The following is a 23,843-nucleotide window of genomic DNA, read 5'->3' as shown; positions in this document are numbered from 1 at the left end:
CCTTCTCCTTTCCCCACCTTCTCATTCTTTTAGTTATTTATATCGAGATACAGAGTGGAATAGGCCTTCCAGCCCTCCAAGGCACGCCACCCAGCAACCCAGCCGAATCACAGGACAATTTAGAATGACCTACCCACCAATACGTCTGTGGGAGGAAACCCATGCGGCCATGTGGAGAACATACAAACTCATTACAGGCAGAGGTGGGAATTGAACCCAGGTCGCTGGTACTGTAAAGCGTTGTGCTAACCTCTGGGCTGGCGTGTGGCCAAGTGGTTAAGGCATTCGTCTAGTGATTTGAAGGTCGCTAGTTCGAACCTTGGCTGAGGCAGCGTGTGTGTCCTTGAGCAAGGTACTTAACCACACATTGCTCTGCGACGACACCGGTGCCAACCTGTATGGGTCCTAATGCCCTTCCCTCGGACAACATCGGTGGCGTGGAGAGGGGAGACTTGCAGCATGGGCAACTGCTAGTCTTCCATACAACCTTACCCAGGCCTGCACCCTGGAAACCTTCCAAGGCGCAAATCCATGGTCTCATGAGACTAACGGATGCCTATAAAAGTCAAACTAGGCACAGAAGTGTCTGGCAGGAAATGATAAAGCAATGTTATTGAGAGTGTGGAGGAGTGTGTTATTGGGTAGAGGTGCTGATCAGCCTTACTGCTTGGGGAAAGTAACGGCCTCTGAGTCTGGTGGTCCTGGCGTGGATGCTACGTAGCCTCCTCCCTGATGGGAGTGTTACAAACCATCCATGAGCAGGGTGAATCAGAATCAGTACAGGTGTCCTCCGCTTTTCGAACGTTCACTTTATGAAACCTCACTGTTACGAAAGACCTACATTAGTTACCTGTTTTCGCTAACAGAAGGTGTTTTCACTGTTACGAAGAAAGGCAGCGCGCGAAAAAAGCAGTGTGTGATAAAAGGCAGCACGCCCCCCAAGCAGCCGCTCTCCCCCAGATTCCGAATGGCATTCTCGCCGGCATTGCTTAAACACGTGCCTGTGAGCATCTGTTAGCAAGAAGAGTTCTAAGGTATCGGAAAAGCCTAAAAGAGCTCATAAGGGTGTTACACTTAGCATAAAACTAGACATAATCAAGAGTTTCGATCGTGGTGAACGAAATAAGGACAAAGTGAGTTTGGCTTGTGGAAGTTGACGAGGATGACGTTGAAGAGGTTTTGGCATCTCATGACCAAGAACTGATAGATGAAGAGCTGATGCAATTGGAAGAGGAAAGGATAACAATCGAAACTGAATTCAATTGCGAAAGTGAAGTCGTTCAGGAGCTGAACACGAAGCAACTACGTGAGATTTTTGCTGCAATGATAAAGTACGACTTTAATTTTGAAAGGGTACGTCAGTTTAGGGCATATTTGCAGGATGGTTTGAGTCCTTACAAAGAACTGTATGATAGAAAAATGCGCGAGGCTCAGCAGTCAAGCAAGCCTTCCACATCAGCCACAGCAGATGACGAACCTCGACCTTCGACATCAAGGCAGGCAGACATAGGAGAAGATGAGCTACCTGCCCTGATGGAAACAGACAACACCCCAGTGTCCCACCACCCCAACCCCTGAGCCGCAGAGAATGCAGCGGTAGCCGAGGGGCACACAGCACATCTTTAAGAAAAAAGCCGAAAGCGGCACCTAATTAATTGGCTTGTTTATTTTGGCTTTTTTTCTGAAAGGTGTGCTGGATGCGTCCCGGCTACTGCTGTACCCCTGCATGCTTCGCGTATCGGTCGGCGGCCTGGTGGGTGGGGGCCACTGCACTACCCAAACTCCGACGACTCAGCCTAACACACCATCATCAGTGTGCTCGGCAAGCTGTCTTCCCAATTCCCGTAAGTGATACTATACTGTACAAACATTATTTCTACTTTACATAGGCTGTGTATTTTTACGTGTTGCTTGGTATAATTTGGCAGCTTCATAGCTTAAAGGTTACTGGAGAGTGCTTGCATGAGATTTTCGCTACAGAGAACAGTGCTGGCAATGATTGTGGAAAAGTATTTCTACTTTATATAGGCTGTGTATTTATCATATCATTCCTGCTTTTACTATATGTTACTGTTATTTTAGGTTTTATGTATTATTTGGCATGATTTGGTAGGTCATTTTTGGGTCTGCGAACGCTCACAAAATTTTCCCATATAAATAAATGGTAATTGCTTCTTCGCTTTACGATATTCTGGCTTACGAACCGTTTCATAGGAACACCCTACCTTCGGATGGCGGGGGAAACCTGTATCAGGTTTTATTATCACCGGCATATGTCATGAAATTTTTTGTCCCTCACTTTTTGTCCCCCTTCCCTCTGGGAGAAGGCTCAGGAGCTTGAAGACTCGTACGGCCAGATTTGGGAACAGCTTCTTTCCAACTGTGATGAGACTGCTGAACGGATCCTGACCCAGATCTGGGCCGTACCCTTCAAATATCCGGACCTGCCTCTTGGTTTTTTGCACTACGTTACTTTCCCTTTTCTATTTTCTATTTATGATTTATAATTTCAATCTTTAATATTTACTATCGATTTGTACTCCAGGGAGCACGAAGAGCAGAATCAAATATCGCTGTGGTGATTGTACGCTCTCGTGTCAATTTGCTTGGCGACTATAAAGTATAAATTTGTTAACTTTACGGGAACAGTACAATGCAATACATGATAAATATATAAAAAATAATTAAATGAATTACAGTAAGTATATGTTTATTAAACAGGTAAATGTAAAATAGTAGTGCGAAAACAGAAATAATAAAAATAGTGAGGTTAATTCATGCATTCAATGTCCATTTAGGAATTGGATGGCAGAGGGGAGGAAGCTGTTCCTGAATCACTGAGTGTGTGCCTACAGGCTCCTATACCTCCTTCCTGATGGTAACAATGAGAAGAGGGCATGTCCTGGGTGGTGGGGGTCCTTAATAATAGATGCTGCCTTCCTGAGGCACCACTCCCTGAAGATGTCTCAGATACTACAATGGCTAGTGCCCATGATGGAGCTGGCCAATTTTACACCTTTCTGCAGCTTCTCTCCAACCAATCCCACCCAATCCACCCCCTCCCCCATACCAGACCGTGCTGCAGCCTGTCAGAATGTTCTCCACGAAACATCTATAGAAGTTTTTGAGTGTTTCAGGCAACAACCAAATCTCCTCAAATTCCAAATGAAATATAGCCACCAAATATGCAGGATATGCTTTAAAAATAAGAAAAAAAATTAAATCCCTAAAAGTAACTGATTAGTGAGCAATAAAATTCAGAACATTTGAGGAGAGATGACTGTAGGATGCTGAAAAATGCACCGTATAAGTTTTAAAATCTTACATGTTGTGCACTAGGGCACACATCCAGAAGTTGGTGGAACCTCAACTGTGTGTAAATCTCAAATAAAAACAAAATGTAGGAAGTACTCAGCGGGGAAGGTGCCAACTGTGGAGAGGAATACAGAGTTAAACTGTTGATATAAATGAGAAAAGATATGAACCTGAACCATTAATTCTGCTTTCTGCTCCACAGGTATTTGCAGTGTATTTGTTTTCATGAAATACTGTGGTATCATTGGGAATATCCGGGTCTGGAAATCCAGAAAGATTGTGAATGTCCATGAACACCTTGAAGACCTGGTCAATGGGCAGCAATACTTCCATAACACTAATTCACAGAGAGAAAATTTAAACATTTACTGGGCCCTCTTCTGGCCAATTGTTTTATGCATCAGTGTGACTGCTGATGGACGGTGTTAAGTGAAGCTGCTGACATTATCAAGCTGTGATGTTTAAATCTTTAGTAAAATCCCAACTCATTACGGTGGAAGCCTCGCTCAGGATCTTTATATTACGCTAGCTGGAAGCAACTGCCTACCGGCAAGATTTTTAGGATTTTACTCACATATCCAATTCCTTCCAGCCTTTTGGTGGTGGTTGGGGGGAGGGTGGGACATTGGAGAAAGGTGGTTAAAAATCAAGGTAGCTGCTACAAGATTTAGTTGAATTCATTCTGCTTTAAGCAAAAGGCCATTCCTTTGATTCTTCTCTCGCAGACAAAATAAAAACAAAAAAAAAATCTGCCACAATCAACATTGTTTAATCCCTTCAGAATTTTTGTAAACGGCAATTGCCTAACTTTTTGACCTTCCCTTCTCCAGAGTCCTGATGCACCAGAAGCAGGTTCCAGAAATGATATAAAGCTTTGATCTTCCAGTCATGCATAATAAAATTCACCAGAGAATGCTGGCCTGCGGATCTTGATCTTTCTGCTGTATATTACACTTCATAAATACACCCTTCCAAAATGCCAATGTTTTATTCTTTTGTACCTGTCACACAGTATGCCTCTGGGACAGCTTTCCAGCTCCTGTGTAATGTTCATGCTAATGAGAAAGCCTTCCCACTGAAATTGCAATCCCTGACATAGGGTGAAGTTCCCAGAAGGTAGAATCTCTATTTATTTCAGGACCAAAGGCCTACACGTTTGCAGTGCACTCTGCCCTGAGGAACAGGGGAAATTAAGAATATTTTCCTTGGAAATATTTGCTTTGAAAATCAGTTGTTGCATGAGAACAAAATCAGAACCTATTTATAATTAAATTGTTTCCTAGGGTAATAATTTATTAACTATCCTTTTTTTATGATATCCAGCATGCAAAACCTTTGCATAATCTCAGATAGATCAACTTCAAATGATATGAGACACCTATAGGGTAATTATACAGTGAAACTGTACAGTTCTTGCATAATGCTGGGAAATAAATTAACAGGTAATATCAGACGGGCTACTGATGTTAACACAGAAATTACAAGATGCGGGAGCATGAACGCTACTGGTGTGGATAGTCTCCCCTTTGCAAATTCAGGTTTTTAAAAGGGCAAATATAGTGGGAAGCATGAATCATGGCATCTTTAATTCCAATGACACACTTCAATATGAAGCCTCGAATATAATGGATAATACAAAATATGCAAGAATGAAGTATTTCCAATAGTATTTCCTTATGTACAGTATATTCAAGCAATGGTTAGGAATTTATCATGGGCCTATACATGAAATAGTCCAGGCATGGATTCTGCAGTCCTGGATATGACTCTAAACTGCAACCGGCGATGAGGCTCTGACAGGGGACCTTCAGAGCTTTGGGGAAAGTGGAGTTACCCCTTAGTCATTCATTGCTCCCAGGGCCACTCTGACCCAGAACGGTAGCACTTGCAAGGGTTCCTGCTCAGGATACGAGCGAAGGCCAACGGCAAATCTGGCAGGTTCAGTAACTGAACTACGATGGAGAAGGCAGATGAGCTAGGACCTCAAATGTCAATGGCTATAGTACAGGTGGATGAACATTTGATTAGATTAGATTATGAGGACACGCAGTCCTCTTTTAATGTCATTTAATAATGCATGCATTAAGAAATGATACAATGTTCCTCCGGTATGATATCACAGAAACACAAGACAGACCAAGACTAAAACACTGACAAAAGCCACATAATTATAACATATAGTTACAACAGTGCAAGCAATACCATAACTTGATGTAGAACAGGCCATGGGCACGGTAAAAAAAGTTCAAAGTCTCTCGAAAGTCCCATCATCTCACGCAGACAGGAGAAGGAAGAAAACTCTCCCTTCCATGAGCTTCCAGTGCCGCAAACTTGTCGATGCAGCATCCTGGAAGCACCCGACCACAATCCGACTCTGAGTCGTTCGAAAACTTTGAGCCTCTGACCAGCCCTCCGACACCGAGCACCGAGCACCAAGCACCATCTCTGCAGAGCGTTTCGACCCCGGCCCCAGCCACCAGCAACAGGAAAAGCTGAGGATTTGGGGCCTTCCCTCCAGAGATTCATGATCGCACAGTAGCAGCGGCAGCGAACCAGGCATTTCAGAAGTTTCGCTAGATGTTCCTCCATGCTTCTCACGTCTGTCTCCATCAAATCAGAATTGTGTATGGCCCCTATTTAACAAATATGATATCATTTCACTGGAGAGGCCGCGCGTGCTGCGTTGCGCCGCCATCTTCTCCTCCTGCCCATTTGGGAAGAGAAATGGCGATTTCTTTAGTTCACCCAACAGAAGGCAATAGCAAACCACCGTTGCTAGATATTAGGTTTCCTAGAATCCATTTGCTAAGAAAACCATTTGCCAGAAGTGCATATGGCTGGGCGATCTGGAAGACCGTGTAAGGAACCTGGAGCAGCAGCTGAATGACCTTCGACTCATAAGGGAGAATGAGGCAGTCATAGATGAGAACTACAGGGAGGTAGTCACACCTAGGCCGCCGGAGGCAGGTCGTTGGGTGACAGTCGGGGGGTGAGGGGGGAAGCGAAATTGAGTAGACAGGTAGTGCAGAGCACCCCTGTAGCCATTCCCCTGAATAATAAGTTTTCTGTCCTGGATATTGTTGGCGGGGATGACCGACCAGGGGTGAGCCACGGTGGCAGGGCCTCTGGCACTGAGTCTGACCCTGTGGTGCAGAAGGATGGGACGGAGAAGAGGAGAGCTGTCATCATTGGAGACCCTATAGTCAGGGGAGCAGACAGGAGATTTTGTGGACGTGAGAAGGACACCCGCATGGTATGTTGCCTCCCGGGTGCCAGGGTCCAGGATATCTCTGACCGGGTGCACGACATTCTGGTACGAGAGGGAAAGCAACCAGAAGTCGTGATACTTGTTGGTACCAACAAGTCGTGATACTTGTAGGCAGGAAGAGGGATGAGGTCCTGAAGTGTGAGTTTCAGGAACTAGGCAGAAGGCTGAAGAACAGGAGCTCAAGGGTGGCGTTCTCAGGTTTGCTGCCAGTGCTACGTGACAGTGATGGTAAGAATTGGAGGAGATGGCAGTTGAATGTGTGGCTGAGGAGTTGGTGCCGGGAGCAGGGTTTTAGATTTTTAGATCATTGGGATCTCTTCTGGGGAAGGTGGGACCTGTACAGATTGGATGGGTTGCACCTGAACTCGAGGGGGAGCAATATCCTTGCAGGTAGGTTTGCTAGCATGGTTTGGGAGGGTTTAAACTAATTTGCAAGGGGGATGGGACCCGGAGCGATAGAGCAGTGAAAGAAGTGCATGGTGTAAAGCCAGATCTAACATACAGAGAGGCTCTGAGGAAAGAGAAGCAGAATAAACGGTGTAATGGTAGTAAGGTAGAAGGGCTAAAGTGCGTGTACTTCAATGCAAGAAGCATCAGGAACAAAGGTGATGAACTGAGAGCTTGGATACATACATGGAATTATGATGTAGTGGCCATTACAGAGACTTGGCTGGCACCAGGGCAGGAATGGATTCTCAATATTCCTGGATTTCAGTGCTTTAAAAGGGATAGAGAGTGGAGGAAAAGGTGAGGAGGTGTGGCATACTGGTCAGGGATACTATTACAGCTACAGAAAGGGTGGGTAATGTAGCAAGATCCTCTTTTGAGTCAGTATGGGTGGAAGTCAGGAACAGGAAGGGAACAGTTACTCTACTGGGGGTATTCTATAGGCCCCCTGGTGGCAGCAGAGATACAGAGGAGCAGATTGGGAGGCAGATTTTGGAAAGGTGCAAAAATAACAGGGTTGTTATCATGGGTGACTTTAACTTCCCTAATATTGATTGGCATCTGATTAGTTCCAAGGGTTTAGATGGGGCAGAGTTTGTTAAGTGTGTCCAGGATGGATTCCTGTCACAGTATGTTGACAGGCCGACTAGGGGGAATGCCATACTAGATCTAGTACGTATTAGGTAACGAACTGGGTCAGGTCACAGATCTCTCCGTGGGTGAGCATCTGGGGGACAGTGACCACCGCTCCCTGGCCTTTAGCATTAGCATGGAAAAGGATAGAATCAGAGAGGACAGGAAAATTTTTAACTGGGGAAGGGCAAATTATGAGGTTATAAGGCTAGAACTTGCAGGTGTGAATTGGGATGATGTTTTTGCAGGGAAATGTACTATAGACATGTGGTCGATGTTTAGAGATCTCTTGCAGGCTGTTAGGGATTAAATTTGTCCCGGTGAGGAAGATAAAGAATGGTAGGGTGAAGGAACCATGGATGACAAGTGGGGTGGAAAATCTAGTCAGGTGGAAGAAGGCAGCATACATGAGGTTTAGGAAGCAAGGATCAGATGGGTCTATTGAGGAATTTAGGGAAGCAAGAAAGGAGCTTAAGAAGGGGCTGAGAAGAGCAAGAAGGGGGCATGAGAAGGCCTTGGCGAGTAGGGTAAAGGAAAACCCCAAGGCATTCTTCAATTATGTGAAGAACAAAAGGATGACAAGAGTGAAGGTAGGACCGATTAGAGATAAAGGTGGGAAGATGTGCCTGGAGACTGTGGAAGTGAGCGAGGTCCTCAATGAATACTTCTCTTCGGTATTCACCAATGAGAGGGAACTTGATGACGGTGAGGACAATATGAGTGAGGTTGATGTTCTGGAGCATGTTGATATTATAAGACCATAAGACAAAGGAGCAGAAGTCGGCCATTCAGCCCATGAGTCGGCTCCGCCACTTTATCATGAGCTGATTCATTCTCCCATTTAGTCCCACAACCCTGCCTTCTCACCATAACCTTTGATGCCCTAGCTACTCAGATACTTATCAATCTCTGCCTTAAATACACCCAATGACTTGGCCTCCACAGCCACCCGTGGCCACAAATTCCATAGATTCACCATCCTCCGGCTAAAAAAAATTTCTTCACATTTCTGTTCTGAATGGGCACCCCTCAATCCTTAAGTCATGCCCTCTCGTACTAGACTCCCCCATCATGGGAAACAACTTTGCCACATCCACTCTGTCCATGCCTTTCAACATTCGAAATGTTTCTATGAGGTCTCCCCTCATTTTTCTAAACTCCAAGGAATGCAGTCCAAGAGCGGACAAACGTTCCTCATATGTTAATCCTCTCATTCCCGGAATCATTCTAGTGAATCTTCTCTGTACCCTCTCCTCCAATGTCAGCACATCCTTTCTTAAATAAGGAGACCAAAACTGCTCACAGTACTCCAAGTGAAGTCTGACCAGCGCCTTATAGAGCCTCAACATCACATCCCTGCTCCTATACTCTATTCCTCTAGAAATGAATGCCAACATTACATTCGCCTTTTTCACCACCGACTCAACCTGGAGGTTAACCTTAAGGGTATCCTGTACAAGGACTCCCAAGTCCTGTTGCATCTCAGAACTCTGAATTCTCTCCCCATTTAAATAATAGTCTGCCCATTTATTTCTTCTGCCAAAGTGCATTACCATACACTTTCCAACATTGCATTTCATTTGCCACTTCTTTGCCCATTCTTCCATTCTATCCAAGTCTCTCTACAGACTCTCTGTTTCCTCAACACTTCCAGCCCCTCCACCTATCTTCGTATCGTCAGCAAACTTAGCCACAAAGCCATCTATTCCATAATCCAAATCATTGATGTACAATGTAAAAAGAAGTGGCCCCAACACAGACCCCTGTGGAATACCACTGGTAACTGGCAGCCAACCAGAATAGGATCCCTTTATTCCCACTCTAGGTTTCCTGCCAATCAGCCAATGTTCTATCCACGTATGTAACTTTCCTGTGATTCCATGGGAAAATCTTGTTAAGTAGCCTCATGTGTGGCACCTTGTCAAAGGCCTTCTGAAAATCCAAATATACAACATCCACTGCATCTCCCTTGTCTAGCCTACTTGTAATTTACTCAAAAAATTGTAATAGGTTAAGGGAGAGAAGGTGTTGGAGTTGTTAAAATACATTGGGACGGATAAGTCCCCGGGGCCTGATGGAATATTCCCCAGGCTGCTCCACGAAGCGAGGGAAGAGATTGCTGAGCCTGTGGCTAGAATCTTTATGTCCTCGTTGTCCACAGGAATGGTACCGGGGTATTGGAGGGAGGCGAATGTTGTCCCCTTGTTCAAAAAAGATAGAAAGGATAAGTCCGGGTAATTATAGACCAGTGAGCCTTATGTCTGTGGTGGGAAAACTGTTGGAAAAGATTCTTAGAGATAGGATCTATAGGCATTTAGAGAGTCATGGTCTGATCAGGGACAGTCAGCATGGCTTTGTGAAAGGCAAATCATGTCTAACAAGCCTGATAGAGTTCTTTGAGAAGGTGACCAGGCATATAGATGAGGGTAATACAGTGGATCTGATCTACATGGATTTTACTAAGGCATTTGACAAGGTTCCACACGATAGGCTTATTCAGAAAGTCAAAAGGCATGGGATCCAGGGAAATTTGGCCAGGTGGATTCAGAATTGGCTTGCCTGCAGAGGGTCGTGGTGGAGGGAGTACATTCAGATTGGAGGGTTGTGACTGGTGGTGTCCTACAAGGATCTGTTCTGGGACCTCTACTTTTCATGATTTTTATTAACAACCCGGATGTGGGGGTAGAAGGGTGGGTTGGCAAGTTTGCAGACGACACAAAGGTTTGTGGTCTTGTAGATAGTGTAGAGGATTGTTGAAGATTGCAGAGAGACATTGATAGGACGCAGAAGTGGGCTGAGAAGTGGCAGATGGAATTCAACCCAGAGAAGTGTGAGGTGGTACACTTTGGAAGGACAAACTCCAAGGCAGAGTACAAAGTAAATGGCAGGATGCTTGGTAGTGTGGAGGAGCAGAGGGATCTGGGGGTGCATGTCCAAAGATCCCTGAAAGTTGCCTCACAGGTAGATAGGGTAGTTAAGAAAGCTTATGGGGTGTTAGCTTTCATAAGTTGAGGGATAGAGTTTAAGAGTCGCGATGTAATGATGCAGCTCTGTAAAACTCTGGTTAGGCTACACTTGGAGTACTGTGTCCAGTTCTGGTCGCCTCACTATAGGAAGAATGTGGAAGCATTGGAAAGGGTACAGAGGAGATTTACCAGGATGCTGCCTAGTTTAGAGAGTATAGACTATGATCAGAGATTAAGGGAACTATGTCTTTACTCTTTGGAGAGAAGGAGGATGAGAGGAGACATGATAGAGTTGTACAAGATATTAAGAGGACTAGATAGAGTATTTCGCCAGCGCCTCTTCCTCAAGGCACTACTGCTCAATATAAGAGGACATGGCTTTAAGGTAAGGGGTGTGAAGTTCAAGGGGGATATTAGAGGAAGGTTTTTTACTCAGAGACTGGTTTGTGCGTGGAATGCACTGTCTGAGTCGGTGGTGGAGGCAGATACACTAGTGAAGTTTAAGAGACTACTAGACAGGTATATGGAGGAATTTAAGGTGGGGGGTTATATGGGAGGCAGGGTTTGAGGGTCGGCACAAAATTGTGGGCCGAAAGGCCTGTAATGTGCTGTACTATTCTATGTTCTATGTTCTATGTTTAAAACCATGGTCAAACTCACAAAATGTATCGCACAACAACAGCATCAAGAGGATCTTCAAGACAATTCTGAAGATGCTTCGCTCGGTAGGGTTGACTCTGGGCAGCAAGGGATCCCCGACCATCATCAAGCTACTGCTCATAAAATCTAAGTAAAACAAAAGAAAATTATTGCCACTTGGAATGTAAGAACCCTATATCAAGCAGGAAGATTGGACAATGTGATAAATGAAATGGAAAGACTAAATATTAACATCATGGGAATTAGCGAAGTTTGTTGGACAGGTGCTGGAACATGTCAGAATAGAAATAAGACACTAATTTATTCTTGTGGAATGTCCCATACTAATGGAGTAGGAATTCTTATGGATGAAAACATGGCAAAAAGTGTTTTAGGACATTGGGCAATATCAGAAAGAGTGCTCCTTGTTAGGTTCAGGGGACAACCATCTGATTTCGCAATTATACAGGTATATGCACCAACAACAGATGGAACAAATGAGGATATAGATAAATTCAATGAAGAGCTTGAACAAGCAAAGAATGAATGCAAATCTCAAGATATTGTTATTGTCATGGGAGATCTAAATGCTAAAGTAGGACAAGGTGCTGATGAAAATACCACAGGAAAATTTGGACTCGGGGAAAGAAATGAAAGAGGCAAGAAATGGGTAGAATGGTGCAAGATGAATAATCAGGTCATTATGAATACCTACTTTAAAAACCATTCAAGATGCTTATGGACCTGGAAAAGTCCAGGTGATAACACCAGAAATCAAATTGACTTTATCACTATAAACCAAACATTTAGAAACTCAGTGACTCAATGCAAAACATATCCAGGTGCAGACTGTAATAGTGACCATAACCTAGTAATATGTCATGTAAAAGTAAAACTTGAAAAACTAAAGAAGCAAAAACCTGAAAAATCCCTTGACTACTCACAATTAATTAAAGAAGAAAACTTAAGACAAAAATTTACAATTGAAGTAAGGAATAGATTTCAAAGTCTAGAAATAGAATCTATTGAAGATGATAGCAATCATGTAGAAATGAAGTTTAACTCTCTAAAGTTAGTCCTGACAAAGGGTCTCGGCCTGAAACGTCGTCTGCACCTCTTCCTACAGATGCTGCTTGGCCTGCTGCGTTCACCAGCAACTTTGATGTGTGTTGCTTAACTCTCTAAAGGATGCCTTGGTAGAATCAGCAAAGTCAGTGATTCCTAACAAGGTAAAAAGCACAGAGGATAAATGGATAATAGATGAAATCAGAAATCTAATGGAAGATTATGTCAAAAAGCCAAAGAGGAATGGTTAAACCAGGAATGTGAGCAATTAGAAAGAATCCCTATTACTGATCCAAAAAGGTTACACCATCAAATCAAGAACATCACTACACTGATTCTTGAGAATTTGGATAAAACAGGTTTTAATTTTGAAAAGAAAAAATTTTAAATGTTAAGAAATTTAAACTTATATGTTTATAGAACAAGATCTCAGCAATCAAGCAATATTTTGGTGCAACCTCCTGATTTTGTAATTTTTTCATGAAATATGTGTTTTTCCTGTCATTACTTAGTTTTTGTCAACACAGTCACACAGTAAAAAGCTAATTATTCCTATTTATTTAGTCTTATATAGATTTAGAGCTTTTAAATCATTGTGTCTACACCATAGGTACATGTATATGCTGTTAAATGTTGAATATTCACTTTTGTTCATTTTTTATACTATTTCACATGTACTCCTTTAAAAACTCTTACATCATGCAACTTTTATCATTAGCATTAAATATACAAAATAACAATTTTGGACGTAAAAACATTTTTAATTTTAAAGAAACAATTACTTCAATAAATCAACTGTCTTGGAGAAACAGATTGTAAGCTTATTAATTTAAAACAAGGCAAGTTCCATCTGACGATGGTGGCAGTGGCCTAGTTACAACAAACAATTCCAACCTTTTCACCACTCAAGTCAATGCTTCCTTGCTTAGCAACTTCATTTAACAATTTGGTACAACAAATAACAATTTGTCATGTACATTTTATCCTTCTGTAAATATTAACAACAACGGTAAACAGCAAAATAAAAACTACAGTACAACTGCAATGTTTAAGCATAAATATCAGGTAACACACCAGGAACTAAAAAAAAAAATTCCATCCATTTTTGGGCTTGAAATTCTTTGAAAAATTCAGTCAGCTTTATTAGGAAGTAGACGATTAATATGCTCCTCCTCCATGAAGTCAATGACTTCAGCAGACAGGTCGTAGATCTTCCTCGTCCTGCTTGCATGACCCGGTGATGATGGCTCCAACAGTCTGACCAGAATATTTCTAACTGGTATGAAGCACATATCCTTTCCACCTGGTTTTGGATGGAGGCGTGTGTTGGGCCCATGAGGGTGGAAAAACTCCACTTGAACATCTTGATGATGAGCATCCACAGTGACAGCCTTTGCTAACCACCAGTTTTGGTCATAAATGACTGCAGCCAATCTCCACAATTAATGACACCAGCAGATATATCTGTCGTAGTCCCGTGAGGACCACTCCGGGGTTCCTGCTCCATTTCCTCCATCAGCATTGCCAAAGGCCCTCTGTTCTTTCCCATTGTGGTAGGGCCATCATTCTCCTCAGCCTGTACCCTGGTATGTGTATTTTCAGTCAACTGAAAAGTTGTTGGGCTGAAACACTGGCACATCTGTGGCTCACTGCAGAAACATGACAATGATCTGCAATGGATGCTGTTTCCATAAGGTATGTCCTGATGGATTTTCCTCATTGCTGGTACAGGTTTTAGTGGTTGAGAAAGGAGTGCATCATATTTCTGCATGTCACCTTCAGCAATCTGATAGAGCTGAGTACTGCAAAGGCTTCTCCCAACCATCTCATGAAAGATCTTGCCATCCACAATGTCATTCCCCCTTAGTTCAAGGCTGTCTGCAGTCCTTTTCACAGTTCCCCCAATGCCATCCGGAACTCCCTTCCCATGTGAAGTGGTGAAGAATATCCAGGTTGTTCTCTGGAAACCAGTGTTGGAGGGACATTGCAGAGGAGAGAGAAGTTCTTCTTGGTTTTGTACTGCTTGCTGGGGCCATCTGACCAAAATTGAATGGTATCAACTTTTGGAAATTTTAAACGAATATCTCTGAGGTCTGGTTCCATGTGAGTCCAAATGGCAGAAGCATCTTATCACTTGGATTCCGATATTGAACAAAATCCTGCTTTCTCTTCTTTTGTGTAGTACGTGCCAGTGTGCAGATTGAGCTGTGGGAGATTCTGACCAAAATGGCATGACTGCCTCAGAAAAGTCCACATGCACATTTACAGTGCTTTCATTGCAGTTCCGTATCATGCTCCTGTATTCCCTGGACTGGTTCTGAACCTAGCACACATATGTTGTTGTTTCACTCTTTAGTTTGTCTTCACACAGTTTGATGAGCTCTGCCAGTGTGCCATTGAGCTTCACAAGTCTTGCATTGCAGTGAATTCCATCTGCTGTTTGGTCCTGAGCTCATTCTCATTGCTGCCACTCAACATCTTGCTGTGGGGTGGGAAGTGTGTGCTTGTGGAGACACCGGGTGCGGGAGCGCAGAAGACATGCCTCGCTTGTCTGAGAACAACACACAAGTTCAAAACTATCCTCCAATTTGCGAGTCTTGACAATATCATATGCTCTTAGGACCTCAAACGTCAGCTTTGCATTCCCACGGTATTGGCATTGGCATGTCTTTCAATCTGATGGTTTTGGTGCTGTGACATAGAATGGACATAAAGCACAGAAGGAGGAATAACTGAGTTTTACAGTTGGTTCCTTTTTGATGAACTCCCTGTGGAGGTTGAATATTGTGTCAGTCAGAATCTTTCTCCGATGCTTTATTTTCTTACGTGTCATCGTGTCCTGTTTGTCAGTCGTCATTTGTGCCGCATTATGGTAGAAATCCTGAACCATCTGGGTTATTGTTTGAATGTAAGTGGGTTTTTCGTCAGTAGTACTTCTCTTTCGCAGTGTGTTGTATGTCAGCCCAAGCTGCTTTGTCTGGTGTATTAGGCAATATTTCTTTAGAACCCTGCCTGACAGAGTCAAGATCTTTGATTTTTGAGCAGACTTGCAGGGCGACTGTAAATTATTTTTGTTTTGATTAAATTCTTGAATGAGACAGTTATGGAAGAGCAGGGTTTTCTTGATGGAGGGGTTTTTGAGTTTGCTTCTCTGTAGCATCTGCTCTGTTTTCTTTTCTTGGTGATTCTTGTGTTTTTTTATTTCTTGTTTGCTCTCGTCGCCAACGCTTTTTCAGTTTGTTCCTATCTTTTATTATCTCTTGAAGTTTATTTTTCAAAGCTTTCATCTCTCTCAAGTATCTTGCTCTTGTTTTCTTTCTTTCCCTTTCCCCTGCTATAGACTGCCTACTGCGAGCTGGCTCCTGTGTAGCCTGATCCAATGGACTATCTGGGGGAGTTTCTGGGCATCCTCGGCCCTTTCTCATATGCTCTCTTGACTTTTGCTGTCTATGTTTCCACGCCTTCCTCTTACTCCTCTTTTCCCATTCATTCAAATCACTGATAGTTTTTATCTTCCCACACTCTACTCTCTTCTTTCATCCTTGCATTTCCTTTCTCAGGTATTCCTCCTTTAACTCTGGCTCACTATATATTTTCTCTCTCTGCATTTTTTGGTATTCCCTGTTTCTTCTCCTTCGCTCCTCCACTGATAGCTGCTGCCTAGCCATAACTTCCTAAAATACGTAAAAGGAAGGTCAGAATTTAATGGAATTGCTATGAAATTGTGCGAAATTACTATGAATTTAATTATGTTTAATTTTGTGAAATGTTATGATTATGAAATGGTGCAACTAAATTCATTTATGGTTTTAGTCATTAGGGATACATATAGTAAGGAAATATTGTAGGCTTGTGTGTGGAAGAAATAAAGAGGAAGTTATGTATATTATAAATAAAGAGGTTAATGAAACATTACAAGTCATATTACTATTTAGTGTGATCATAAATTATATTCAAGCCTCCATTGAGGATGATTTGGATGTTTTTGTCAACACCGCCAAACTATGTGTCACCACCATCAGACAGAAAACCTGACTGTTTTGACGTCTGACAGTGGTGACAAAAACACACTTTTTTATATGGCATGCATGAGTTCTACACAGGAGACATCTTGTTTTCCCTCTGTTGCTAGCTGCCTCTGGCCTCTACTTAAAATGCTTAAATTTATGTCATAATTTAAAATAATTCTTTCTATACAAAAGAAACAGTGTTGACCCGTCATGGTTGTGACAGTAGCAACATCAATAAATATGTAAAAATTATTAACAAAATAGCAAATTTCCAGAAGCTTGTTTGACCTTGTTGCATTTAGCAGATGTGGAGGGTGGAAAGAGGGTCCTCAGGAATATAGATGACCATGTGGTGGCCTGATTTTATTGCTTTTTTACAAATATCTGATGGTGTTGACAAAAACTTGGGACACATTTTGAGCAACCACAAAATAAGAGTAAATATTGTTGAAAATTCACTGCTTTTAGTTTTAAAGAGGTTTTTCACTCTACACTTTCATCTGGCATATATATTATACATTTTAAATGATTTTTTCACACTTTTTTATCAAATTGAAATGATGATCTCTTGTCTGAGGACAACTGATTTGTGGGTACTGGGCTATCATATAATCATATAATTTACAAAATTAAAAACAAACATATGAAAAAATGTTACATTTGTGCAAATGACCCTCAGATGATCAACCCTGATTATTTTAAATAAGGAAATGTTATTCATTTTCAATAGAATTAGCACTTTTCTTAGTGGGACATGTTTTCGCCAAAGTCTCAAGAATCAGTGACTGGTAGAAAGCTCCTCTGCTCTTCAGGTGGATGTTTGAAAGCAAAGGACGGTACTATTATCATGGAAAAAGATGAGATTATGAACAGATGGACTGAGTGTATTCAGGAATTGTTTGAAGACGATCGAGGTGAAAAACCAGAAATTAAGAAGAACATTGAAGGTCCAAGTTTTTTAAAATCTGAAGTTCATAATGCAATAAATAAGATGAAGAAAGGAAAGGCAGAAGGTCCTGATGGATTAGTAATAGAACAAATTATCACCCTTGAAGATTATGGAATTGAAAAACTTACTGATTTAATCAATGACATTTATGAGACTGGAATAATAGAAGAAGAGATGAAAAAATCAGTATTTATCACTCTTCCTAAGAAGCCTGGAGCAATAGAATGTGAATTACATGGGACCATAAGTTTAATGAGTCATATCACCAAGATATTTCTAAGAATTTTGATGACAAGGGCTAAAAGTAAGATACAAGCTGAAGTAGGTAAAGAACAATGTGGTTTTGTGAAAGACAAAGGTACAGGAAACGCAATATTGATGTTAAGGATACTATCAGAACGAGCTATTCAAGTGCAAAAAGATTTGTTTGTTTGTTTTATCGACTACACAAAAGCACTTGATAAAGTGAAACGCATTAAGTTATTCGAAATATTACAGGAAACTCTAGATCTAGATTCGAAAGACCTCCACCTAATCAGAAATCCGTACTGGGAACAAACTGCAGCTGTAAGAATAGATGGAGAAGTGAGTCAGTTTAAGAAAATCAAGAGAGGCGTTAGACAAGGGTGTGTTTTCTCCCCTGATTTGTTTAATGCGTACAGTGAAACAATACTACAAAAAATAAGAGACATCTTGGGAATCAAAGTTGGTGGTGAAAACATCAATAATTTTAGATATCCGGATGACACTGTGCTAATTGTAAGTATGGAGGAAGAACTACAAAACTTAATTGATATAGTTGTTGAAGAAAGTGCAAAAATGGATCAATCAATGAATCGCAAAATGACAGAATGTATGGTGATAGCCAAAAAGAAGGAGAATCCTATCTGCAGGCTGAGAATAAATGGGGAAGACTAAAAGAAGTACAGAACTTTTGCTACTTAGGAAGTTGGGTGACATCAGATGGCAGGTGCAACATGACATCAAAAGAAGAATAGGGATGGCAAAAGACACCTTTACGAGAACGAAGAGTATACTGACCAACACTAAACTAGGCATGACAACCCGCCTCAGAGCATTGAAATGGTACGTTTATCCAGTTATTTAATATGGATCAGAATGTTGGTCAATATCTAGTAACATGAGGAAAGAAATTGAAGCAGCAGAGATGTGGTTTTTGAGGAGGATGCAAAGAATATCATGGACGAAAGGAATATCTAACGAGGATGTCATGAACAGAGCAAGCACAAAAAGAGAAATAATGTATGAGATCATGAAAAGGCAACATGACCTCATTGGGCATGTGATTAGGAAAGAGGAGTTAGAATGCACAATAATTATGGGAAAGATTGAAGGGAAAAAAGCAAGAGGAAGACAAAGACAAATGATGATGGAGACAGCAGCCAGAGAACTGGAAATGAATACCAATGAATTGATCCACTTGACCCGAAACAGGAGTGTGTGGGCCATGGCAGTCAAAGCTCAAACTGGGCATGGCACCTGATAATGATGATGTAACCATATCACCATATAACAATTACAGCACGGAAACAGGCCACCTCGGCCCTTCTAGTCCATGCCGAACTCTTACTCTCACCTAGTCCCATCGATCTGCACTCAGCCCATAACCCTCCATTCCTTTCCTGTTCATATATCTATCCAATTTAACTTTAAATGACAACATCGAACCTGCCTCAACCACTTCTGCTGGAAGCTCATTCCACAATCATGATGATGATGGGTTCTGAGTTTCTAAATCCTTAACCTCTCAAAGGACCATTCAAACATTTCTGAAAAAAAGTATTCCTCCTTATCATTATAACATTATAACATTATAACATTCTCTACCAGCATCCGGATTTGAAACCCGCAGTTCTTTGCTATTGTTTCTGCAACTGTGTAGTTCACCACAGGATAATATTGCAACTTGCACCTTGGAGAACTTGACACTGATAGTAACTTAAAATGTTTTCTGGGCTGTGGGGTTTCAAGTTGTTGTGGCCGTGTTGTTGGAATTAGCATTCCCAATTTTCTCAACCATGTTACATCACAGGGGTGATCACTGGAGAACCATTGGTGCATGGAACTTCAAATATACTAGATGCAAATTATAGCTGGCACTGAGACAATGATCCTCATCGCTTAATAATTCTACATCTCCTTCTTTTAAAAAAATAGTACTTTATCACCAACAAACTTTAACATGTTTTGGTTGTCCTTGGGTAGTGATTGTCTGACAGCTCCCTATTGGTGGCCCAGGAGCAGAGTACACCTGATAGCAGCGATTGAGTGTATTCTAAGTGTTCTCCTTTGCGTCTCACAATCTGGAGCTGTTGAAGTCTCTACCTTTTCCCATTACTGTTGGCGCAATCTGTTTCCCGTGCTGGCGTGGCCGATTTAAATTGAAACCTGGTTTAGAAGTTGAGCTGCTGCAGACAATTTCTATATTCTACAGCTGAATATTTGGAGATTAGCATCGGAACACGACCCATGTGAGGCTGCTGAATTTGGCAAGCAGTCCGCACAACTGACATGAAACAAAGATAAAGGTGATTAGAGAACTGCGGCCAGTTAAGAGTCTGATTGCAAATCCATAAGACCTTAGGACGTACTGTAGGAGCAGAATTAGGCCATTCAGCCCATCGAGCCTGCTCTCCCATTCCATCATGGCTGATCCCAGATCCTACTCAACTCCTTACACCTGCCTTCTCGCCATATCTTTTGATGCCCTGACCAACCAGGAAATAATCAACTTCTTCCTTAAACATACCCACGGATTTGACTTCCACCACAGTCAGTGGCAGAACATTCCACAGATTTACTGCCCTCCAGCTAAAAATTCCTCCTTATATCCGATCTAAAGGGTGGCCCCTCAATTTTGAGGCTGTGCCCTCTAAGTTCCAGATACTCCCATCACAGGAAATATTCTCTCAGCATCGACCTTACCTAGTCCTTTCAACATTCGGTAGTTTTCAATGAGATTCCCAGCATTCTTCTAAATTCCGGTGAGTATAGGTGCAAGGCTGCCAAACGCTGCTCATATGTTAACCCCCTTCATTCTCGGAATCATCCTTGTGAACCTCCTCTGGACTCTCTCCAATGGTAACATATCCTTACTGAGATATGAGGCTCAAAACTGTTGACAATACTCCAAGTGCAGCCTGACCAGTGTCTTATAAAGGCTCAACATTATCTCCTTAGTTCTATATTCTATTCCCCTTGAAATAAATGCCAACATTCCATTTGCCTTCTTTACCACAGAATCAACCTGTAAGTTAACCTTCTGGGAGTCTTCCTAAGTTCATTGGCACCTCTGATGTTTGAGCCTACTCCCCATTTAGATAATAGTCAGCATTATTGTTCCTTTTACCAAAATGCATTATCATACATTTCCCAACACTGTATTCCATCTGCCACTGTTTTGCCCATTCTTCCAATTTGTCTAAGTCCTGTTGCAATTGCATTGCTTCCTCAGCACTACCTACCCCTCTGCCTATCTTCATATTATCCACAAACTTTGCCTCAAAGCCATCAATTCCATTATCTAAATCATTGACAAAGAACATAACACTAGAGATTTTATCTTGTTAAGCAGTCTCATGAGTGTTACCTTATCAAACGCCTTCTGAAAATCCAAGTAAGTGACATCCACCGCTTCTTCTATGTCCACTCTGCTTGTTACTTCCTCGGAGAACTCTAACAGATTTGTCAGGCAAGATTTCCCTTAACAGAAACCATGCTGACTTTAATTTATTTTATCATTAGTCTCCAAGTATCCCAAAACCTCATCCTTAATAACAGAATCCAACACTTTCCCAACCACTGAGGTTAGGCTAACTGGCCTATAATTTCCTTTCTTTTGCCTTTCTCCCTTCTTAAAGAAGGGAGTGACATTTGCAATCTTCCAGTCCTCTGGGACCAAGCCAGAATCAATTGATTCTTGAAAGATCTTGGCCTTTCTCTTCTGCAACCTCTCTCAGGACTCTGGGATGTAGCCCATCTGGCCCAGGTGACTTATCCACCTTAAGACCTTTCATTTTGCCTAGAGTTTTTTCCTTTGTAATAGCAATAGCCCTCACTCCTTCTCCCTGACACTCACAGACCACTGGCACACAGTGTCTTCCACAGTGAATACAGATGCAAAGTACCCATTAAGCTCATCTGCCATTTCTTTGTCCGCCTTCACTACCCCCAGCATCATTTTCCAGTGGTCCGATATTGACTCTCACCTCCCTTTTACTCTCTATATAATTGAAAAAACTTTTGGTATCCTGCTTTATAATATTGGCTAGTCTGCCCTCATATTTCATCTTTTTCCTTTTTATAGCCTTTTAAGTTGCCTTTTGTTAGATTTTAAAAGCTTCCCAATCATCCAACTTCTCACTCACTTTTGTGACCTTATATGTCCTTTCCTTGGTTTTTATGCAGTCCTTAACTTCCCTTGTCAGCCATGATTGCCTATCCCTACCATTTCAGAACTTCTTCCTCTGTGGGACATCTCTATCCTGCACCTTGTGAACTATTCCCAGAAACTTCAGCTATCTCTGTTCTGCCATCATCCCCACTTGTATCCTCCTCCAATCCACCTGGGCAAATTCCTCGCTCCTGTTTCTGTAATTCCCTTTATTCTATTGTGATACTGATAGATGTGACTGATGCTTCTCCCTCTCAAATTGCAGTATAAATTCACTCATATTATGATCACTGCCTCCTAAGCATTCCTTTACATTAAGCTCCCTAATAAGATCTGGTTATTACACAACACCCAATCTAAGATAGCCTTTCCCTGATTAGGCTCAAGCACAAGCTGCACTGCAAAGCTATTTTATAGGCATACAACAAATTCCCTCTCTTGCAATCCAACACCAACCTGATTTTCCCAATCCCCTTGCATATTGAAGTCCCCCATTACAATTGTGACATTACCCTTCTTACATGCCTTTTCAGCTCCCTTTGTAATCTCAACCTCACATCTTGGCTATTATTTGGAGGCCTATATGATTACCATAATGGTTTTTTTAACCTTGAAATTTCTTAACTCTACCCACAAAGATTCAGCATTCTCTGACCCTATGTTACCTCTTTCTAAAAATGTAATTCCATCTTCTTACCGACAGAGGCACACCACCACCTATGCCTTCCTGCCTGTCCTTTTGATAAAAAGTATATCCTTTGATGTTAAGCTCCCAACTATGGACTTCTTTCAGCCACAACTCAGTCACACCTAAGTTGCTTTTTTGTCTAACCACCAGGGTCAATTTCCTCAGATGTGACTTTTTATACTAATTGAATGACTTGACATGGAGCTTCAAATGTAGGAACATGTGGATGAGATTTTTTTCGCTGCATTGGGCTCCTTTTATTAAGATGCACTTTATTTGAATGCTAGAATTACCTTTGAACTGCCAAAGAAGTTCACTTTGTTGATCAAACTGGAAATTTTTTTGTAAATATTTGATTACCTCACACCAATTCGCCCTCCAGACATGCAAATACGTGTATTTTCATTTCAAGTATTTTTACAAACTGCTTTTGAACATTATTATGGAGCCTGCTGCTACCACCCTTTGACAACCGCCTGCACTTCCTGTATGCTTTCAAGTCCAAGTGTCCCTTGGCCCCATTCCCAAACTGTTCCGTTGGCCTTTGACAGCCTGCTATAGATAGTCAAAGGCCTTTGAAGTACTTTTAAGTGTCTCAAATAATCAGGGAAATTTAAAAATATATCAAAATGATTAATCTTTTAATAGATTTGCTTAAAATTAAGTGATCTAAACGCTTACCTACACTCAAATTTTCAAAGTTAGCAACCCCATTCAGGTGAAGGTGCTCTTCCATATTTACCAGCATGCCCGGCATGAAGCTTAGTAATGAGCCCAGTGGTGGCAGAGGAGGTCAGGTGCACCAGGATCTGATCTCCAGCTCATTCCAGACATCTGTCCTGCAATGTATGGGCTTGGAATTCGGGAAGGAGCTGACCTGTGGACTGCTGCAAAATCAGCAATTCAAGGCAGAACTGCGAGATAATGTGTCGCATGGTTTTGTACAACCAAAAGTTAATGTGTAACAAAACAAAATAAAATCATGTTGCCTTTGGCTCTGCTGGCAATGAAATCTGTCAGTAACAGCTTATCCTATTTACTCCAAAACTACAGAATCAGAATCAGATTTGTTATCACTAATGTGAAATTTGTTGTTTTTACATAAAAGTACATGATAAGTACACTTATGATGTTGGCCGCCTTGTCTCTGTATTCCTGATACACTTTTAAAAATTATCATTTTTTTAATAGTTTCTTCGTTGTTCCTAACACTACTCAATTTTCAATGTTGAATTGCATTTGTCATTGCTCTTTCCGTTTAGATAAATCACGATGTCCTTCTGCAGACTGCTCACGTATCCTTTCCAACACAGAACAGTAAACACACAATGATTCATTTGGACCATCAGTCTGCACGAGCTCTTTCAAAGAGCAATCATGTTTGTCCCACTTTCAATCTTGTCTACCTACCTAATGTAATTTTACTTACTTGTATATTTACATAATTCT

General features: G+C 41.7%; 1 protein-coding gene across 1 annotated transcript; it reads right to left on the bottom strand.

Annotated features, from left to right (window-relative positions):
• Window positions 1-5,407: 5,407 nt before the first annotated feature.
• On the bottom strand, window positions 5,408-23,265 carry LOC134358443 (uncharacterized). The gene is made up of 3 exons (XM_063070677.1): window positions 23,076-23,265; window positions 11,290-11,415; window positions 5,408-5,948 (listed from the first exon to the last, which is right to left on the bottom strand). Exons 1-3 carry the CDS (start codon window positions 23,149-23,151, stop codon window positions 5,497-5,499), a joined length of 654 nt encoding a protein of 217 aa, XP_062926747.1. The 5' UTR covers window positions 23,152-23,265; the 3' UTR covers window positions 5,408-5,496.
• Window positions 23,266-23,843: the final 578 nt, after the last annotated feature.

Source organism: Mobula hypostoma, chromosome 2, assembly GCF_963921235.1.
Source record: "Mobula hypostoma chromosome 2, sMobHyp1.1, whole genome shotgun sequence".
Classification (NCBI taxonomy): domain Eukaryota; kingdom Metazoa; phylum Chordata; class Chondrichthyes; order Myliobatiformes; family Myliobatidae; genus Mobula; species Mobula hypostoma.
Note: the sequence above shows the minus strand (reverse complement) of the source record. Positions and strands in the feature narration are given on the sequence as shown.

What these genes read in the sequence shown, in the direction of transcription:
- LOC134358443 (XM_063070677.1), bottom strand. Translation starts at nt 23,151, where the DNA reads ATGCCGGGCATGCTGGTAAATATGGAAGAGCACCTTCACCTGAATGGG. An exon ending in CTTTGAAAATTTGAGTGTAG is followed by an intron (nt 11,416 to 23,075) that starts GTAAGCGTTTAG and finishes TGTTTTACTTAG; the next exon opens with ATTTTATGAGCAGTAGCTTG. An exon ending in GTTGTTGTGCGATACATTTT is followed by an intron (nt 5,949 to 11,289) that starts GTGAGTTTGACC and finishes TTTGTTAAATAG; the next exon opens with GGGCCATACACAATTCTGAT.